This window comes from Manis javanica, chromosome 2 (assembly GCF_040802235.1).
Source record: "Manis javanica isolate MJ-LG chromosome 2, MJ_LKY, whole genome shotgun sequence".
NCBI classification, from domain to species: domain Eukaryota; kingdom Metazoa; phylum Chordata; class Mammalia; order Pholidota; family Manidae; genus Manis; species Manis javanica.
Window position 1 is genome coordinate 210,433,562 of NC_133157.1, and position 18,506 is coordinate 210,452,067.

The 18,506-nt window shown below is 44.6% G+C and overlaps 1 protein-coding gene and 1 long non-coding RNA gene across 4 annotated transcripts in view; one reads left to right on the plus strand and one right to left on the minus strand.

The window, feature by feature from the left end:
- The window catches only part of LOC118969305 (beta-1-syntrophin-like), a 178,197-nt gene extending 166,149 nt beyond the window's left edge, over positions 1–12,048 (minus strand). Inside the window, exon 1 of one of the 3 annotated variants that reach the window (XM_073230109.1) lies at positions 11,126–12,048. In XM_073230109.1, the coding sequence (XP_073086210.1) occupies positions 11,126–11,699 (574 nt within the window). In that variant the 5' untranslated portion in view covers positions 11,700–12,048. The remainder of the gene's footprint in view (positions 1–11,125) is intronic. The other 2 variants (XM_073230110.1, XM_073230111.1) reach the window with 2 other exon arrangements.
- Positions 12,049–12,080: 32 nt separating this feature from the next.
- On the plus strand, positions 12,081–16,081 carry LOC140848033 (uncharacterized). The gene is made up of 2 exons (XR_012128489.1): positions 12,081–12,687; positions 13,207–16,081. It is a non-coding gene; the product is annotated as an uncharacterized lncRNA (long non-coding RNA).
- The last annotated feature ends 2,425 nt before the right edge of the window (positions 16,082–18,506 follow it).

Below are 18,506 nucleotides of genomic sequence, written 5' to 3' on the forward strand. Positions count from 1 at the left end.
CAGATATGCACAGCACACTGAGAAATTAAGCAGAGAGAAAGAATGTGGAGACATCTAAGTCAATACTGTTGCGAAAAAGGTCTTTAAAAGCTATTATTTATCTGTTCAGAGATCAGCAAAGTTATTGTATCCATAAAACAAGAGTATGCTATTTTAAAAATGAACAATGAAAACAAGAAAATGTTCTTGGAACTTGGCGATATGACAAATGAAATGAAAAAAAAACAATCAATATAAGAGTTGTAGATAAAAATCTAGTCACTCTCCATGAAAAAGAACAAAAATAAAAAACAAAGGACAATGGAGAAAAAAACAACACACCAACAAAAATCAGTTTATTATGTACCAATACACAGATCTAATAACCATTTAATCAGACTTCCACACACAGAAAACAAAGAAAATAGAGAAGTGGAATTATCAAAGAACTAACACAAGAAAATCCCCCAGAACTGAAGTGGAACAGTTGTCAAATACAGGTACCAATTTATTCAGTAAATGGCACCCTTAATGTCTCAGTTATTTTTTTTATGACACTTCTAGGCCCAAAGAAATACCTACCAATTCAGTTTTTTTAAGTTGTTAAGTCCAAGAATGTAGTGTATCTTGATGTCCTAGAAATTGAGCACCTATTAGGCATTATACAACTTCTCAAACCTTAGATTCATATGGGACACAGCCTCCCTCACTTCCTGTCCCAAAGTACGTGTGTTATTTATTTATTTAGGTGACACCTGTGTTATTTATTTATTTTTAGTCCCAGCTGCTGAAGACAACGCAGCTTTGTAAAGATACTGACATCATTAAAGGAATGTAGCGATCTAATGTTGAAACTCCTGAGTTAATGGTTTGTTTGTCTGACGTCCAACAGATGGTGCTATGTTTTCCCTGAAATTTTAAAATGTTTCACGGCACCCTTGTGAGTTCATGAGCACCCTAGTGCACCTTGGAACACAGTTTGAGAACCATGGACTTAGCCTATTAGTGCTCACCAAGTGCTTAGAAAACTAACAAAATCCCACACTAAGGCAAATCACCATACACAACTGAGAGTACCAATGATAAAAAGAAGTACTAAAAGTTTCCAGAAGGAAGAAACAGGTTGCACATAAAAGAGAATGAGAATGGTAAACGACTTCTTACTTTGCCTATTTAACCCTACTGGATAAGTCACTTCTTGTGTGAAGCACTCCTTTCTCCTTCAGCTATCCTTAGTCCCTTCAGCTATTCCATAAGTTCCGTGACAGCATTGACTCCTTTATACTTTATTATTATTATTGAAATTATATATATGTAATTTATCACTCTATATCGGTCCCCTCTGGACTGTTCTATTTTAGAAAAGGAATTTCATCTTAGCCCTCTTTAGATTCTTTGCTTCAATCTATCATCAAGGTCTCACCTTACGAACATTAAAAGAAAAATTATTTCAGTCACTAGTTATTTAATTATTATACAGCATATCTCCTCAATTCAAACTGCCTATTTTTTTCACATTTCATCATCTCAGATTTGGGGGATGTGCCTTAAAATCACTGGAGGCCTGGATGGAAGCTGAGTTCCTGCAAAGAGTACTTACAACTGCCCCTACCAGGGGCCCTCCCGGTTTGAGATCACTTCTCTGCCTATGTATTTTTTTCACTCACACTGACATTGTAAATTCAGACCTAAATATTTATTAGAATGGATGTACAATGCAAAATCTTAAGGGATGTTGTTTCTTCTACTAGTGCCTAGTTTGAAACACGTGGGTTCCTTTGTTGTCTCTGCCTGTATGATGTGTTTGTATTTCATTTATCTCTGCATTGAAGGGAGAGCCCTTTAGTGCTCCACCTTCAAGCAGGTATCATATTAGACTCCCCATCTTAGACATTTGTTTCTTACTTAAGAAAAATAATATATCATCTACTGAATAGTCTCTTGGATCCCAGGAAATACAGTACAAGCAATAGAAAAAAACCAAAAATACAAGGCCAGCTCAGTAAGAATTAGGTAAATAATGCAGATTTTTAATAAAAGAAACATTTGGGCTTCTTTCGGCTAAAAAGATCTCCACATTCCTAGAATTACGAGAAACTTTTTCAAAGAATTTTGAATTTTGCTGTCTAGGTGAAATCCTCATTTGACCACTTTCCCCTTATGAAACACTTTTCCGCATGTTCCTGCATACCAGCCTTTGAAGACATAGCGCACATTGGTCCACCAAAACCACAGCAGCCTACTGTGGTTTGGTGGACGGAAAACATGGCATGCTACTAAAAATCATCAATGAGGTATATACCCTTGCAGGATCATAGTTCACCTCTAACAAGTCTCTTAGGCCATTGCTTACATCCTTCAGTCCCCTAACATGGACAGTCCCAAACTGTCCCCTGTGCTCCCAAAAGGCTTTATACAACATATGATTGAACCCTTCATTTAACGTACATGACTGAACCCTCTAACTGAAAATATTATTTAGCTAAGCATGAGATGTGACATATTACATAGTTAGGAATTATTTAGTGTTATGTTCCAGCAATGAGCTAACCCTTTAGAGACATAATCCTTCTACTCTTCACAATGAACCTACTGATGAAGAAACCGAGACTTGTAGTTAAGCACCTGCCAAGGATCACACAGCTAAAAAAAGAGGCAGCACAAGAATGTAAGCCCGGACAGAGTACATCCAAGACCCTCCTTGTAAACCACTGCACTACACTGCTTCAAAAGAGAAATTCTGACAGGAAGAAAGGATGGCAGCTTGAACAGAAACCAAATAAGCCGGTATGTCAACTGCAGTGATACTCGGCAGCCAGTCAAATTTTAGATAGAGCCGCCACATTTAACTACATGCTAAGAATGTTCCCACATCAAAGCACAGGGAAGAGTAGTTTTAAAAAGTACTGAGCTAAAACATGGGTCAGCATTTTAATTTCCACTATAACACTACTAATCATGAACTTTTCCATCTTGCCTAACACACCTTGGGAGGAGGGCTCATTTGCACACGTCTGTTAGGACGCTGACTTCGTGGTGTGTATTACATATTTTCTCTTAAGTCTCACTCTGCAGGCCAGAGCTCAAGGCTGCATTATTACAGATCAAAGCCAGTGAAGTGGGTAATGAGGTTTGGTATATAAAACATTTGGTATAAATGCAGGGGAAATTCTGGCTTTTCTTTAACACTAACTGCTTTGAAATGCATCATTTGAAATAGAATTCTTAGTAGGCCACTAGCTGCCAGAGAATAATTTCCCTTCACCAAACAGACCAGTGGTAGCTGCGGCCAGATGCCTTTCACAGATGTGGAGCTGGGAGTTATTTTTAATGCCTTCTCCATGGGGTGACTGCTACAAAGCCCTGCTGAGCATGAAGAGCATTCCCCTCCCCAGCAGAAAGAAGGAATTGAAGGATCCACAGGCTTCATTTACGGAGGGTGGTCTGAATCCTCAGGCTGATACATAAGCTTAAAAAAGAAACAATTAAAATATCTAAGCAAAGAGTTTTCATCTCCTCAGGTAGAAAGTGTTCTTACATATTCAGACTTGTAGGCCCCTGAGCCACAGGGGGCAAAAGAAAGGTGGTTATAAATACAACATTAAAAGGATAATTACATTTTCCCATAACTTTTAAAATCGTGTCTGGCTCCTCTTTCGTCGACTGTCTTTTCAAGACTGGGCTATAAGTAAGTGCTTCCTAGAGCTATAAAGCCTCCTCTTCGTCTCTCTTCTCTACAGAACCAAGTCTAGTTCTCATTAACAGATGCCAGATTTCCTCTCCATGGAGTGCTGGAGGACAGGAGTCATCAAAATGGGTCACTAAATACCTGAATTTCTTTCTTTCCCTCCCTTCCTTTTCTTCAGTTCTTCCCTCCCTTCTTCCCTTTCTCCCTCCCTCATTCCTTCCCTCCCACCTCCCTTCAGTCTGTCCTTCTGGTTTTTTTTTTTCTAACACATGTGAAAAGCCCAATGTGGGCCAAGTACTTAGCTATACATGCCAGGGTACAAATGACACTATTTGTATTCCTCATCTCAAGTCCTTCACCATCAGCCACAAATGCCCTCCCTCCTTAATTCCTGTGAACTCCCTGCAAGCAGAGGCCTTGCCTCATCCCTCTTAGACCTCTTTCTGTCCACTGCACAATATCTTGATTTCTGCAGCATGTAGCAGGAAGGCCTTGATGGAGCTTTAGCTAATCTGATGTCCAGCTGTCTCACTTACAAGGCAACCTCAGACCAGTCACCCATCTGTCCCTTCCATTTCCTCCTGGCCCAAAGGGGGATCATCACACCAGTCCAACCATCCACAGAGGCTCGAGTTGGTGACAAACTCATAATGTGAGGGAAGCCATTTTACATAGCTAAGCCTTGCTTGGAAAGGTGTTCCTAAGCATACTTCAGGGTCAACTGTCAGAACACCAGTGCTGCGGGGAAGGTTCAGGCAGCTGGGTCATTTCTCTAGAGCCCTGCCAACCCCGTGCTAGAAGCATGCCTCTAGAGAGGTGTCTTCTTGAAATATGAAACTGAGCATGACATTTCCCTGCTTAAAAACATTTTACCCTGAGGATGAAATCCACCTCTGCCCCAAGACCTCTAAGTCTTGGTCCCTGCTCAATTCTCTGTTTTTTTTCATTCCTGACCCTCAGCAAGGTCTGAAGGTCACATGCTGTCTGCTTAGCCACACTGAGCTACAGATGATGCCCAAGCTCTTTTGTGGCTGTCCAAGAATGGGCCAGATCCCCTTCAGGTTGTCACAGCATCCCATAATGCCTCTGATGCAGCACTTTTTACCCTATCCTGCAGTTGCCTGTATGGACAGGCATTATGTGTCTGTGTCTGTCACTAGAATATTGTGTCTTGAGGGCAGTGCCCGTGCTATGTGGCACACAGAAGACACTCAATAAATTACCTCTTAGATGGCTAAATAAATGAATGAATGAGGAATTCCTTTGCAATGATCCAGGAAGTGATTGTTCACTGTGGCTCAGTATATTCTTGAAATACTACTTGGGAACTCTACCATGACAATTTCAGCAAACTAGATGTGGTGGGCAGAAAAACATCCCACCCCCAAAAGCCCACATCCTGGTCTCTATATCCTGAGAATATGTTATCTTACATGGCAAAGAGAAATGAGGGTCGTAAAGTGAATTAAGGTTGCTACTCAACTGACTTTAAAATAGGGAGATTAGCCTGGTTTATCTGGTTGCGGCCAGTGTAATCACAGGTCCTTAAAAATATAAGAGGAGGCAGAACAGAGATTGGAATGTTTCCAAGTGAGGAAGATTCAAGCGTGAACATGGAAAGGAGCCATGAGCCAAGGCATATGAATGTTCTCTAGAAGCTTCCAGAAAGGCAAGGGAATAGATTCTCTTCTAGGGCCTCCAGAAAGGAATGCAATCAGACACCTCGATTTTAGCTTGATGACCTCTGTTATCAGACATCTGGCTTTAAGAAACTGTAAGATAATAACTTTGTGTTTTCATTTACTACGGTTTCTGGTAATTTGTTATAGCAGCAGTAGGACACTAATATGCTAGACAAGAAAGGAGAGGGCCTACTTAAGACAAGTCATTCCTCCTCTTGAAGCCTCGCTTTCCTAATAGGCAAACTGAGGACAAGCGTCCCCCATCTGCGTATCTCACAAAGCTGTTAATGAGGAACAGAAGCTGAAAGGCCTCAGTGCCTCCTCACTGTGTGTCTTTGGCAATTGACTCAAATAATCTGTACCTCAGTGTTCTTGTCTGTAAAATAGACATACTGATAGCATTGGGTTATTGTGAGAATCAAGTGACTGAAAGTGCACAGAACAGCATCTGGCACAAGCTAAGTTTTATATACATGTATAAGTGATATATATAAGTGCTGTATATAATATAATGTTCTTATATATAGTATATCACAAAGATATTCTACGGTTCATTACATATATAAAAAGAGTTTGCAAAAGGTCAGGCATTACAGCAGTGCTCCCTTATCCACAGGAGATAGATTCCAATACCCCCAGTGGTTGCGTGTAACCTCAGATAATGCTAAACCTTATGAATTATGTATTTTCCTATAGTACATACCCATGATAAAAGTTTAATTTTTAAACTAAGTAAGAGATTAACTACAAAAACTAATACTAAAATAGAACAATTGTAATAATATACTGCAATAAAAGTGATATGAATGTGGTTTATCTCTCTCTCTCTCAAAAATATCTTATTGTCCTGCACTCATTCTTCTTGTGATGATGTGCGATGAGAAGGAGTAAGGTGATGACGGAGGCGTTGTGGTGTGGCGTTAGGTTACTAGTGACTTTTGACAATCCGTAAGTATGTTTCCAGATGGCAGCCGTTGACCCTGGGTAGCTAAAACTCCAGGAAGTGAACCCAAAACCTTGGATCATTGGGGATGATTAGATAAAATGGTAAAATAGAATTTGCATTCTTATAGAACACTGGTTCTTATAGATCCCCTCCTCCATACCAGTTGGGGCACTTATGGAGGCATTGTAGAGGTCAAGGGGAGTGGTGGGCACAAGCGTTTAGTGATAGCAGCCAGGGCTCCTGGACCTCTTGCAGCCTCGGAGGTAGTCTGCCACTGGGCAAGACTTTTCCAGATCCCAAATGATACCACCCCCTCCCCACCATCTTCATTTGTAGCTACATGTTGATGGTAATTTTACATACAGGTCCTAGCATCTGCCTCCTGCATCATGACCTCTGGTGTGGCTGTACCAAGCATTTATCCATTGAAATCTTTTTTTTTTAAATGACTTCACATCTCCATTTTATTAATGTAATAAAGTTTTATATAGATTTCTAAGTATAGAGTTAGGTTATATTATTTATGAAATTTGTTTCATAATAAAGGGGTACTAGATTTGTTATTAAAAGTGTGTCGGGTCTGAATTTATAGGATTTGAAGTGTAAAAGGTTAGAGATAGCTTAACCCAGCTTCCTAGTTTCTCATTGAAGAAAATCAAGGCCCAACTAGATAGAGCATTCTGTTAAAAAAGTGTTAGTTGAAAGATAACAGCCCAAGTTTCAAGACTTTAATTCCAGAGTTCTTGGGTATTCTTTAGAATCTGAACATCTAAATTAAGTAAAATTCTTTAAAATTCAAATTCTCTTCTAATCCTGCGATTCTTTGCCAGCAAAATCACTTTCCCTTCCCTTGGACCCCAGCTCCAGCCACACCATCCCCACTTCCACCACTGGAGCAAGTGATTGTGAAAGTGTCATTTTACATGATCTCTATGGTCAAGCACTCCTGGGAGTGGAGGGAGGAAGAGCTTTGATGAGCAGGGCTAACATCAACAACCCTCTCTGACTTTCACCTTTGTGTTTTCACTCTTTCCCCTCCAGTTCCATAGGAGGCCTTTTGGACCCAGAGGTGATCAGTCTACCCCAACTTCCACATCCCAATATGAGACGACCAGAGCATGCTACATTCCTTGATCTCAACATAGTTATAGAGAAACTAATGTTAGTGTAACTTCAAGGACAAAAAGTTGATATATTTCAAATTACTGTTTTACTATTAATCTAAGGACAAAAATTTCCTCCCTCCTCCAGCCCAGAGCTACTAAGGATATTTATGCAGGTGTGCCCTGCACAACTCCAGAGGGCGCCATTCACACTGTAGTCTACCTGAATGGTGCCCTGGGAATTATGGGGTTCAATGTCTGCATGGCTGAAAGCAGGGTTCCTGTTCCCACTCCCTAAAATGGGAAATGGGTCAAAGTGTGAAGACTTCTGTTCTCATCTTTGGTTAAACACTAACTTGGCACCATTTATTCACTATTTAAGTTTGAATTACAATTTAGTCTCCTTGCTGGCCATGTGTCCTACCATGGAGGCCCTGTCTCATTGTAAAGTTGGCCATATCACAGCAGCTCCCTCTTGGTAGCCAGATACTTGTGCATTAGGGTCTTAAGACTCAGTCCCCTTTCCTGTCCCTTCCTTTTGAGTAGCCTACAAAACTGCTGTTTCCTATTCTAAGTTGTCCCAAGCACTTCAGCATATTTGAGGAGCAGGGCAGAACATCTTGAGCCCAATAACTGATGAAGCTTCCACTGATGTATGTAGTTGAAGGAACAGCTCAGAATATCAATTTCACCCAGAGGTTACAAGTATGAGCTTTTAAGTCATAAGCCATAGAGACCTGGAAGTCTCCGAGCTATGTTACTTTGAGCAAATAACCTACCATCTGTAAACTTTAGTTTTCTCATCAGTGAAATGAACAATAGTACTAGCCTCATGGAGTTACTGAAAGTGTCACATGAACAAATGCAAGTAACATGGCACTTGAGTTGTTCAAGAAATGTTAGCTATTGTGATGACTCTCTTTCCCCAGAGGAACGGCCTTCTAACATTATAATTTTATAGTAACAAAAAAAAGTAGAATAAAAATGAGAATATAAACTCTAGTAAAGGAAGAGGAAAGGATTATCCCTTAAGAGGCCAATTTCATCTTCACTGCATTTGAATTGTAAAAATAACTAATCAGAGCAGGCATTTGATACACGCCTTTTTTAATTTTAACTTCTCAGAGTGCTTTTCCATACAGCAGTCCTGTAAAGTAAGCATGGTCAGCCAGTTTCTCTATTCCTATTTTTAAGAAGACACTGGGGCTCAAGGATGTTAAGATAATTCTGGGGCAGAATTCACAGCTTGAACACAGGCATGAAACTTGGTGTTGAACACTGCAATTCAATGTTGAGGTAGTGACACTAGTAGAGGTAAGCGACTCTCCACTAGAGGGCGCATTCCCTGTAAGGGGTATGCATTGGCCATGGTTGAGGGACTAATCTCCATTTAAAAAGTGTATTTGCCATATAAACATGTCTTGAAGACATTTCTTAGCCCTCTTGTCCAACCAGATTACACCTACAAGACCATTCCTTTGTAGAAATTTTGGATAAAGACTGCATCTCAGAATATGAGCCAGGGTGTTTGTGATTTTATAAAGCCCTTCCGATGGTGGTAATGCGACCCTTCAGTGGAGAATCCAGGTACTAGGCCTCGCTGCAAAAGACGAGATGTGTGATACTTGATTTGATGGTATATGATCACTGCTACCACACTTAGGACCAACACTTCACTTCAGAATTAAGAGACACTGTTTTGCAGGGCGCGTGAGGGGTTGGCAGGGGGGTACTCCACTTGCTTCTCTATTAGGATAATTCTCTATAGTAGTCAATTTCTGAAAACTCAGATTGGGAATAAGACTGCTACCCCAAGCCTAAGTGGTTCGTGTCTAGGAGTCCCGCAGGCCTTCCTCCCCCAGAGGTCCTGCCTGCAATACAGGACAACCCAGTTGTAAGAATGTCATGTTAGAGGTTTCTACAAAACTCACTTTTCAGTTGCTGCATCAATGAAGACATAACTGCTTGATATGTGTGTGTGTGTGTGTGTGTGTGTGTGTGTGTGTGTGTGTGTGTGTGTGTGGTTTTCACTACAGGGAGTCACCATTTCTTCTCTTTTTGGGTGAAAGATATATTTTAGTTCCTTGCCAAGTCATTACATTTTAAGAGGCTTTTTAAAAAACTTTTCAAGTTTCACATTAAAGTGAAACCAAGAAGAGACGTAAAGAGTAGTGCCTTGAGATAAAATGATCTGCCTTTTGTCCTCCCTGATATTTATGGTAAATATTGCAAGCTGAGCAGGTGTCCAGCTGTTTATAGTCCAAACTACACTTGCCCCAGATCTCACCTGCCCCTTGTCACAGGAACCAACACATACTTGAGTCAAGAAAACTTTTTTCTATTTACTTATGTTAATCATCAAGCCAAAGCAAATAGCCTCCCATTTTCTGGATCCAGGGTAGCAATTAAATATGAAGACATCACAAATCCTCTAGACAAATGAAGGGGGAAAAACCCACTGCATTCTAGGCCAGGAGGTGGGCCATCATGTACCAGAGAATGGCATCAGCTGTCACATGTAACAAACTTGGTTTCCCAACTTTGAACTTTCTCAGTTTCACACACCAGCACCACAGCTGGTGAGCAGGAAATTGACAAGTCCTTAATTTAGGACTTAAATCAACCACCAGTTTACAAGGTCTCAGTTGAAACATTCTGGTTTATTAATTCACTCAGCACTCAATATACAGTTATGGGGAAGCCAGGTAAATAGACAAAATAATTGCACGACATTAGTGCTGACAGAGGTATACACAAAGCAAGCTAAGGGGCAGAGAGGTAGATAGCAAGTGAAAAACACAGCCGTAATGGGAAATGAGAAGACATTATCCACTTAATACCCTACTGTCCTTCTCCCCTCCACACACCACCTAACCACAAAAGGGGACAAAAACCTTGCTACCTATTCTATTCCTACCCGATCATTAGGGGACCGGGACAGTAGCTCTCAAGAGAGTACTTTCTAAGGTGCCTCACACAGTGGGAACTGTTTACAAAGCAAAGTTGTTTCCACACCACTCCGGAAAAATCCCCGGAAAAGGCAGGCAGGAAAGCCCTTCACCAGCCCTCCACCCACAGCAACCTGGAATCCAGACTGACCGGCCAAACACCTGGCACCAGAAGCGAACTTATGCCGAGAGCTGCAACATACTTCCTGGCCCTTGGCACGACGCCCCAGCTACAAACCCAGTTTCCAAATTGCACGGAGAGAAGTCGGGAAGGCTGGTCGGCAGTCCGGGGCGTTCAAACATTGCCACCCCTCTCTGGCCCCTTTAGTATTCAACCCTTTTGGCTGGGTTGCCCAGGCTTGTAAAGGGAAACTTGTGCCAAAGCAGAAAACTGATTATCAGAGTTGCGATTAGTCAAGGAGTTCGCCGGGTAACGTGGGCGGCTGCCCTTCATTTCCAGGGGGACGTCCCAGCCTCTGTGCTACACTTGGATATCCGCAGGTAAAAATGAGGCAACGTACAGGAAGCATTCGACCCGTGCTTGGCGCACAGCAGGAGCTCAAGAAACCCCGCTCGCCTAGCCTTTCACACACCCCTGCTGGGTCCGAGCCTGTAACGACGCTAGGGTGGGGACAAGTTGCCCCCAGGTGTGTAAGAGTTGTCATAACTCCATGCCACCCACACACCCCGGCTTCCTGGGGTGTGAAGGCGGGTGGGTGTGAGGCCGCGGGAGCCGGAGGGTGGGTGTGTGCGCGCCGCGCGCGGCGTTAACCCCTTACCTTCCAGCAGCACCTCCTTGCCAGCGCGCTTCAGCGCCTGCACCGCCTCGTCGTGGGTGGCGTCCCGCAGGTCGGCTCCGTTCACAGACAGGATGGCGTCGCCCACGTACAGGGCTTGGGTCTGGTCTGCCGCCAGCCCCTTGAAGATCTTGCTGATAAGGATGGGCATCTTGTTCTCCTTGCCCCCCTTGATGCTGATGCCCAACCCGCCCAGCTCCTGCTTCAGCACCTTCACGCCACGCTTCTGGTTCGAGATGGACTCGGGCACCTGCTCGGGCAGGTCGGTGAAGGCGGTGCGGACCCCGGCGGGCGAGTCCGGAGGCTGCGCGCCCCCGGCCCCCGGGTGCCCGGCTCCAGCGCCCCTGCAGAACGAGCCATTGGTAGCGGTCCCGATGCCGTTGTACGCCGCAGCGCCCTCCTCGCAGCTCAGAACCAGGGCGTCCTCGCTCAAGTTCACCAGAACTTTGTGCCAGCGATCCCGCACCAAAACTTCCAGCAGCCCGCTCCGCTGCGCCCGGCCGCCTCCCCCGCCGGCCGGCCCCGCCGCTGCCGCCGCCGTCGCCGCTACCGCCATCTTACCGGCATTCTTAAAATGCCATGTGATTGCAAAAGGGGGAAAAGTGGGGAAGGTTGCGGGGGGAGGACGCGGGGCCTGGGGGAGCGAGGAGAGCGCGCCTCTCTGGGAGCAGGCTGGGCGCGGGGCTCGGCTCCCGGAGTTCGCGGGCGCGCCGGGCGCGAGTTGCCCGCCGCAGCCCGGCTGGTTCCCCTCGCCTGATCCTGGGCGGGGTGGAGCAACGTAAAAGAAGAAGGAGAGACAGAAACAGGGGAGGAAAAAAGGCCAGCTGCCGGTTGCAAAACCCCGAACCAAGGGGGGCCGCGGCGCGGCCAAGCGCCGGGGAGCGTCGGAAGGAGGAGACACTCGCGCGGGGAAGGGCGGGGACCGAGCGCCCGGCCGCCGCTCACCTGTTCCGGCCGCAGCAGCCTCGGCGGCCGCCGCGCGCCGGCGCAGACCCTGGCCGCCCCCCTCCGCGGAGCGCGCGTCGCCGCGGGGGCAGCTCCCCTAGCGCCTTCTCCCCACCCCGCCCCAGCCCGCTCTGCTCCACTCCCTTCTCGGCCGGCGCCCACACCGCCCCCCTGCCGGGTCGGGGCGGCCTGCCTTGGGCCCCTCACTCATACTCCGGAGCCCCCTTGCCTTTCACACCCCCCGCTGACTGTCCCTCAGGCCTAACCCCACGGGGTGTCTAGATCCAGGTCTCCTCACTCTGGCTTCCTCACACCAAGGCTTGGCTTCCCCTGCTGAGTTCCTACGGGTCTCTCCTTGGCGTAAGAACTCTCTGGTGGACTCAGACCGAGGCCCAGGGCTCTCTGAGAGTCAGGAGGGGAGGCTGTCCCAGGAAACCGGAGGCAGACGTCAGCATAACCCTAGTGCCCCAAACCTCCTTTCTTTAAATGCAGGGCATCTTTCTGCCGCGGCTCTGGAGAGGTGTCTGTCCTGCCAGGGTCTTCGGGAGGTCACGGCCTGCCCCACACCTCGGGGACACATGTTCTAGCTCCAACGCATGGTATGTCTGTGCTTCTGACTTAATCATTTTTTCCCCAGTGCTTCCTGGGACTCTTTCTTTTTTCCCAAGATCCAATATAGGAAGTCCACCATTTAAGAACTCAGCTTCAATGGATCATGTCTTAAAAGTTCCTTTAGAAGTTACTAACTTGGAGCTCGAGTTGCATTTTTCCAGGGGAGCAATATAATCTTGAGTTACCTTCCCAGGCCAGTCTAGAAAATGCTAGCAGAACCCATGACAAAGCTGAGCCGCCCTGAGTCCTCCTGGTCCTTGAACCCCTCAGGTTATCCACCCACCATTTTTCATAGACCTCTTTAAGTGTATTATGCTTCCCATGCACCTCGCCTTTCAGCTCTTTCCCCTCTCAATAACAAAAGAAAACTCACAAAAGAAAACTCACAAATCGGTTAATTCCTAAAGGTTAACCCAACACAGCAAGGTGTCAGGAGGAAAGAAATCTTACTGAACAGATTCCAACCGATGTGGGAATCATCACTGAACGTTCTCTAACCCTTCCAGAATGACTCATACTTTTCACTGAGAATAACTGAAAGCCCAGAGGAATGCCTGAAAACCACGGTCCCAGAATGAAATGAAAACATTTGGTTTTTTGAGGAGGGGAAGTCACTGCAGGCAGGTCAGTGGGCACCCTTGGATCAGTGTTTCTGCTTGCAGCTCCTGTCTTTCCTGTACTTTTAACCCACCATTTTCCAAAAGCTCATTATTCTGTCATATAAAGGTACCCACGGCAGGGAGAGCAGCTGCAGGATCAGACAGGGAGCTGATGTGGGTGTACCACGGTGGGTGGGAAAGCCAGCTGGGCCTGACCTCTTCTTTGGAGGCTGCAGGTTCGTGCATATCACTTTGCAGGGAAATCAGAGCCTGAGTGTCCGTGTGCAAACCCAAACGCACATGGGGGAGACAGGCACCAGAATGCCAGTGTGGCGATTAAGATTTCAACAAGCACCTGTCCCTGCACCAAAATTCTCCATTTGCATCACACCTGTATCTTGTCTCCGTGGTCAGGCAATCTGTGAGTCCCAGGTATACTAGGAGTAATTTATCAATTTGCCATAAGATGTTACAAGCTTTAGGATGGAAATTCCTCAGAATCCCTGTGATAAACACATTTTTTTTTTCTCTGTAAGCAAACCTACATGGGAAGGAATAGGTTGCTTTTTGAAAGTGTCAACAGAAGGGAGACAAATTTCTACTATCATTAGGTCTGAGACATGCATACTAGCAGGAAATGGTTTTGCCAATGGAATTATAACAACCCCATTCTAAGTGCTTTACACTCTGTCCTCCTGGCAATTCTTGGGAATATTTACTATAATTATCACTCCCATTTCACAGGTGAAAAAGTAGAGATACAAGTTGAATACTCTGCCCAGGTCACATGGCCAGTAAATGACAGAGTCAGGATTTAAAATCAGCTATGGAGACTGGATTCTTAACCATTGTCCTGCAGTCTCCTGAAAATACTCAGAGCCCACTAGCTGCATGTTACCTCGCTCCGACGCCAGCCTTTCCACTGGGAGGGGAGCACAGAGGGTGAAGGCCCTTCTCCTAGATGCATATGACAAGGCAGGGCCAGTCTTTGCCTCTGGCCTCTCTGTCTTTCCAAGGTTAGAGAACACCCTGCCCTCCCCTAATTGACACTTTTTTTTTCTTTAGACATGTTAACATAGTGAAACTGGTGACTGTCATGGTCTTACTGGCCTAGAAACCTTATCTTATACCTCAGACAGCTCTGCGTATCTGGGCTCTGATTAGTAATGCTGACACTCCAAGGTAAGCCTTACTTATCTCATTTCTTAGGTCTCGGTCGGACTTGGGATTCCTGCACTCTAATCCCTAACACTTAGCATTAGGACAGATCACACTCTCCTGGGACTCCTCTTTTAAAGAAGGGCCACTGGAAAGGGCTGAAAAGACATCCAGCTTCCTCATTTTTTAAGTTTGACATTGGAAGCTCAGAGTTTAGCAATGACGGACCCAAGGCCACAGAGTGTGTTTGTGGAAAGCTGCAACTGAATAATTATGCCTACCAGTCCAACTTAAATATTCCAGAAATTACACCTGGAGCTCCCCTCCCTATTTTGTTTTAAACCAGGTTTTTTTTTTTGCTTAGCTCTGTCCCATGTTCTATTTCCTCCTTTTGTCCTAAACTATTGACTTCCATTTCCCATTCTGCCAAAACTGGGATCCTCATGTGTGCCCCTTTCCTGTGGGATGTACCTTTTCCTACACAAGTTTGGTGGACTCAGGTTTGCAGGAGCAGGTCACACAACCCTCAACTCCACCGAGCCGAGGATCTGGCAGCAGGCAGCTGCAAGTGGCGGACGGAGCTGTGCTCATCCAGTCATTGCACAAAGGTTTTTGTGCACCTGCTAAGTCCCAGGCACTGCTGTAGGTGCTGGGATACGGGAGCAGATAAACTAGCACAGATGTGCCCTGTGAAGCTGACATTGTAGTGGGTGGTAGGATGGTGGTGGAGAAAGACTACAAACACATAAGACAGTTTGCTGGAGAAGTAAATGCTAAGAAGAGAAGAATGGAGAGCAACGGGGTCAAGAGTGACTAGGGGCCAGGGACAATGGGAGAGGTGGCTGTTAAGGAAAGCTTTTGCGAGGATACAAGGTGAATAGATTTATGTGCATACAAGGTGGAGAGGGAGGAAGAGGAAACAGCTCCTTGATACCTGTGGGAAAATTAGAGAACAGGAGGAGAGAGGTGCAGGAGGGGTGCTTGAAATGCAACATTCCTAAGGTGAGTCCTAGCCACAGAAATACACATGGGACTGAACGCTCCTTGAGGACCTGCTTTTGTAAAGAACTGAGAAAATGCTGGAAGCAGGCCCCCCTCCCCACCAAGGCTGCAAAGATGATTAAGAGAGGAAGACAGACATAGGCATGTTCACAAAGAGTACACAGGGAGAACGGGGCAAGGAGCCAGCCTCTGGGCTCCAAATCACAATGCTGGGTTAAAGATTCTCATTTTAAAGATGAAGCACTGAGACCAGGGATGGCACATGAACAGAAGGCTGAGTAGGGTCTTTCTCCTCTGGTGTTCCCCATTTGGCTAACAGGGGCATCATCAATTCTAAAAAGGTTAGCAAACACCCTCTATTGCATGTACCTGGGCGGGTCCTTGGTAAACTAGATAGACCACCAGCCAGACTTGGAGCCAGCCAGCCGGTCAGGTGAGAATTATCTGGTTGCTCACTGCGTTCAGATTGCTGTGGTAAGGACTTTTTAGGAGCAAGGCTAGCCCAAGGCAGAATTTAAAGTACTTAGGTGTTTATCTTCCACCTTCTCTTATGAGTTGTACTCCCTCTGCCTCCCTTCCCTAACAACCTGCTGTTCAAATAAATCTTATACCAGTCTTTTAATATCTGTCATGTCAATTTAAGTCATTTTTCCTGAGGTAATACACATTTGACTCTTCTTCAGAACTGTAGAATGACAGGTTAGATTCCGTAGTAAACACATGTTGAAAGCCTAATAGGCAAGGTATCCTCCCACATACGGGGGACTTGAGCAAGTTGGCCTAAATAGGCATATGGGATGCCCTGGTGCAAGGGGGAGGAGGAATAAGAAACCAGTTTCTTCCATAGGCATCTTTAGAATAATTTTAAATGAAAAAGACTTCAAATTTCAAGTAACTATTTCAGGATCTTGCTAGTTTCTCCTTCAAATTCCAAATGAGGTTTGTTATTAAATTACTTTCAAACCCTTTGGAATCAGAGGTCTGTCTGTATGTGAGGGAAACTCTAACTCTTTTTTACACATGTCCACCTTCTTTTTTGTGAATCATTCCCATATACACTCCCCTGATTCATGAGAAACTTCCTCGTGTACTCTGCCGCACACCCTGAAAGCCCACTTCTGTTCATCACCCAATTTACTCCCTCGTGCTGTAACAGTTTCCCCTAGATAATCTCCCTGTTAACTCTCTGCACTGAACTCTCGGTCCATCGCTGTGGCTATGTGAAGACCCTCTTTGATCCTAGATTGATTTCCCATCTATCCCTTCTGTTCCCGAACTCTAGCTTAAACTTGGGCTATTTCTCAAATACCACATCTCCACCCTACTGCACTACCTGGCTACAGCATGATCTTCTTTGCTCCAGAAATCTCTCAAAGGTTCTAGTGACATTTTTTATGTTTCTAGATCATGGAATGCTTATGGTTTTCCATTGTTTATCATTTAGCAAACTCCAACACTTTCTTTAAATTACTTTCTGTCTCTTCCCCAAAACCCCTAACAATCTAGAGACTTGGAATGGCTTAAACTCTCTCATTTTCCATTGTAATGCATTCCTCTATTACCATCAGTCAGACATGAGTATCTTTAAGGAAAGAAACTTCAACGTATTCCACCCCACACCGGGTTTGTAATTTGAAACTAGTCCCTTTAGTTCTATACTTAAGTTGAGCTTGAAATTTTTATTCTAATTGGGTAGATACATAGCAAGGATGAATACCAATTAGTAAATAATATCGGGTGATTTTCAGGTTTTAGAATCTAAACTTTAGATGTTAAGCTAAAGAAATACTCTCTTGAACTTGTGGAGGACAAACCAAGTTTCACGGAAGAGTGACTTAAGGAAGTGAGGCTTTAGAGAACGAGGTAAGACAGGACAAACATTCCTAGCAGGGAAAACAATTGGGCCAGAGGCAGGAACAAAGGATGTGCAGATTATGTTCATTGAGCAAGGGATTGATCAGCTCAGATGGATTCGGGAAAGAAATAAGACAGGGATCTGATGAAAAAATAGTATTAATATCAGAATGCTTGGCTGCACATGCTAGACTCCCAACTGACACTAAAGACACCAAATGGGAAGCACATGAGTCACATAAGCAACCCGCCAACGGCAAGAGAAAGGCTAGCCTCATGCACAGCCGGAGCGGACACGAGCATACCTCAGTCTTTCAGACCGCACAAGGCCCAACCATGGCCACGGGCAGCTCCAAGATTCACGGTGCCCAGCTCAGCTTCTCTTCATCTCGCTTAAGAAAAAACATCCAAAGGAAGAAAGAGCTCAGATGGATGGCCCAGCCTGGATCACATGTCCACACTGGTAGCCATAGATACCATGATGGGCAGCCCCCAAAATAGCCCCATGGCTGGAATGGGGATGATAAGCAATTCACCAAAAGAAAGGGATGTATTTACCAGAAGCAGGCAGCAAAGAGGGCTGGGCCAAACCAAGTGATAAGGACCCCTGCTCTAGTGTAAGCAAGGACTGTTGCTGAACTGTCAATGAGGATGCTTTAATCTTAAAAATAAAAATAATTTTAAATTGTCTTATTGAAAAAAAAAAGTGTGGCCAACGGCGGCCGGAACGTTGGGCGTGTGGGCTGGACGACCCGGCGGGGACTGACTCCCGCCTGGGTGCCTCGGCGTTTGTTGGAAGCCAACGAGCTGGTCCAGGAACAACTAAATGACGTTTTTCACCAGAATGACCCCAGGAGCATAAAACATGAAAAATAAAATAAATAAATAAAAAATAAAATAAAATAAAATAAAATAAAGAAAATAAAATAAAAATAATAAAATATAAAATAAATACATAAAATAATAAATATAAAATAATAAATATAAAATAAAATAAAATAAATAAAATAAAATTTTGGAAAAGGACTGGAGTCACCTTATAAGCAGGGGAAAACAGGAATTCAGGTTGAGGGGCAGTGGTCTGGAAAACAGTAAGCATTCCAGTTCATGGTGGCTGTCACTATTACACATATACACATAAACATAAAAGAGAATCAGAACTAACATTTGAAAGTGCTTACAAAAAGCCATTT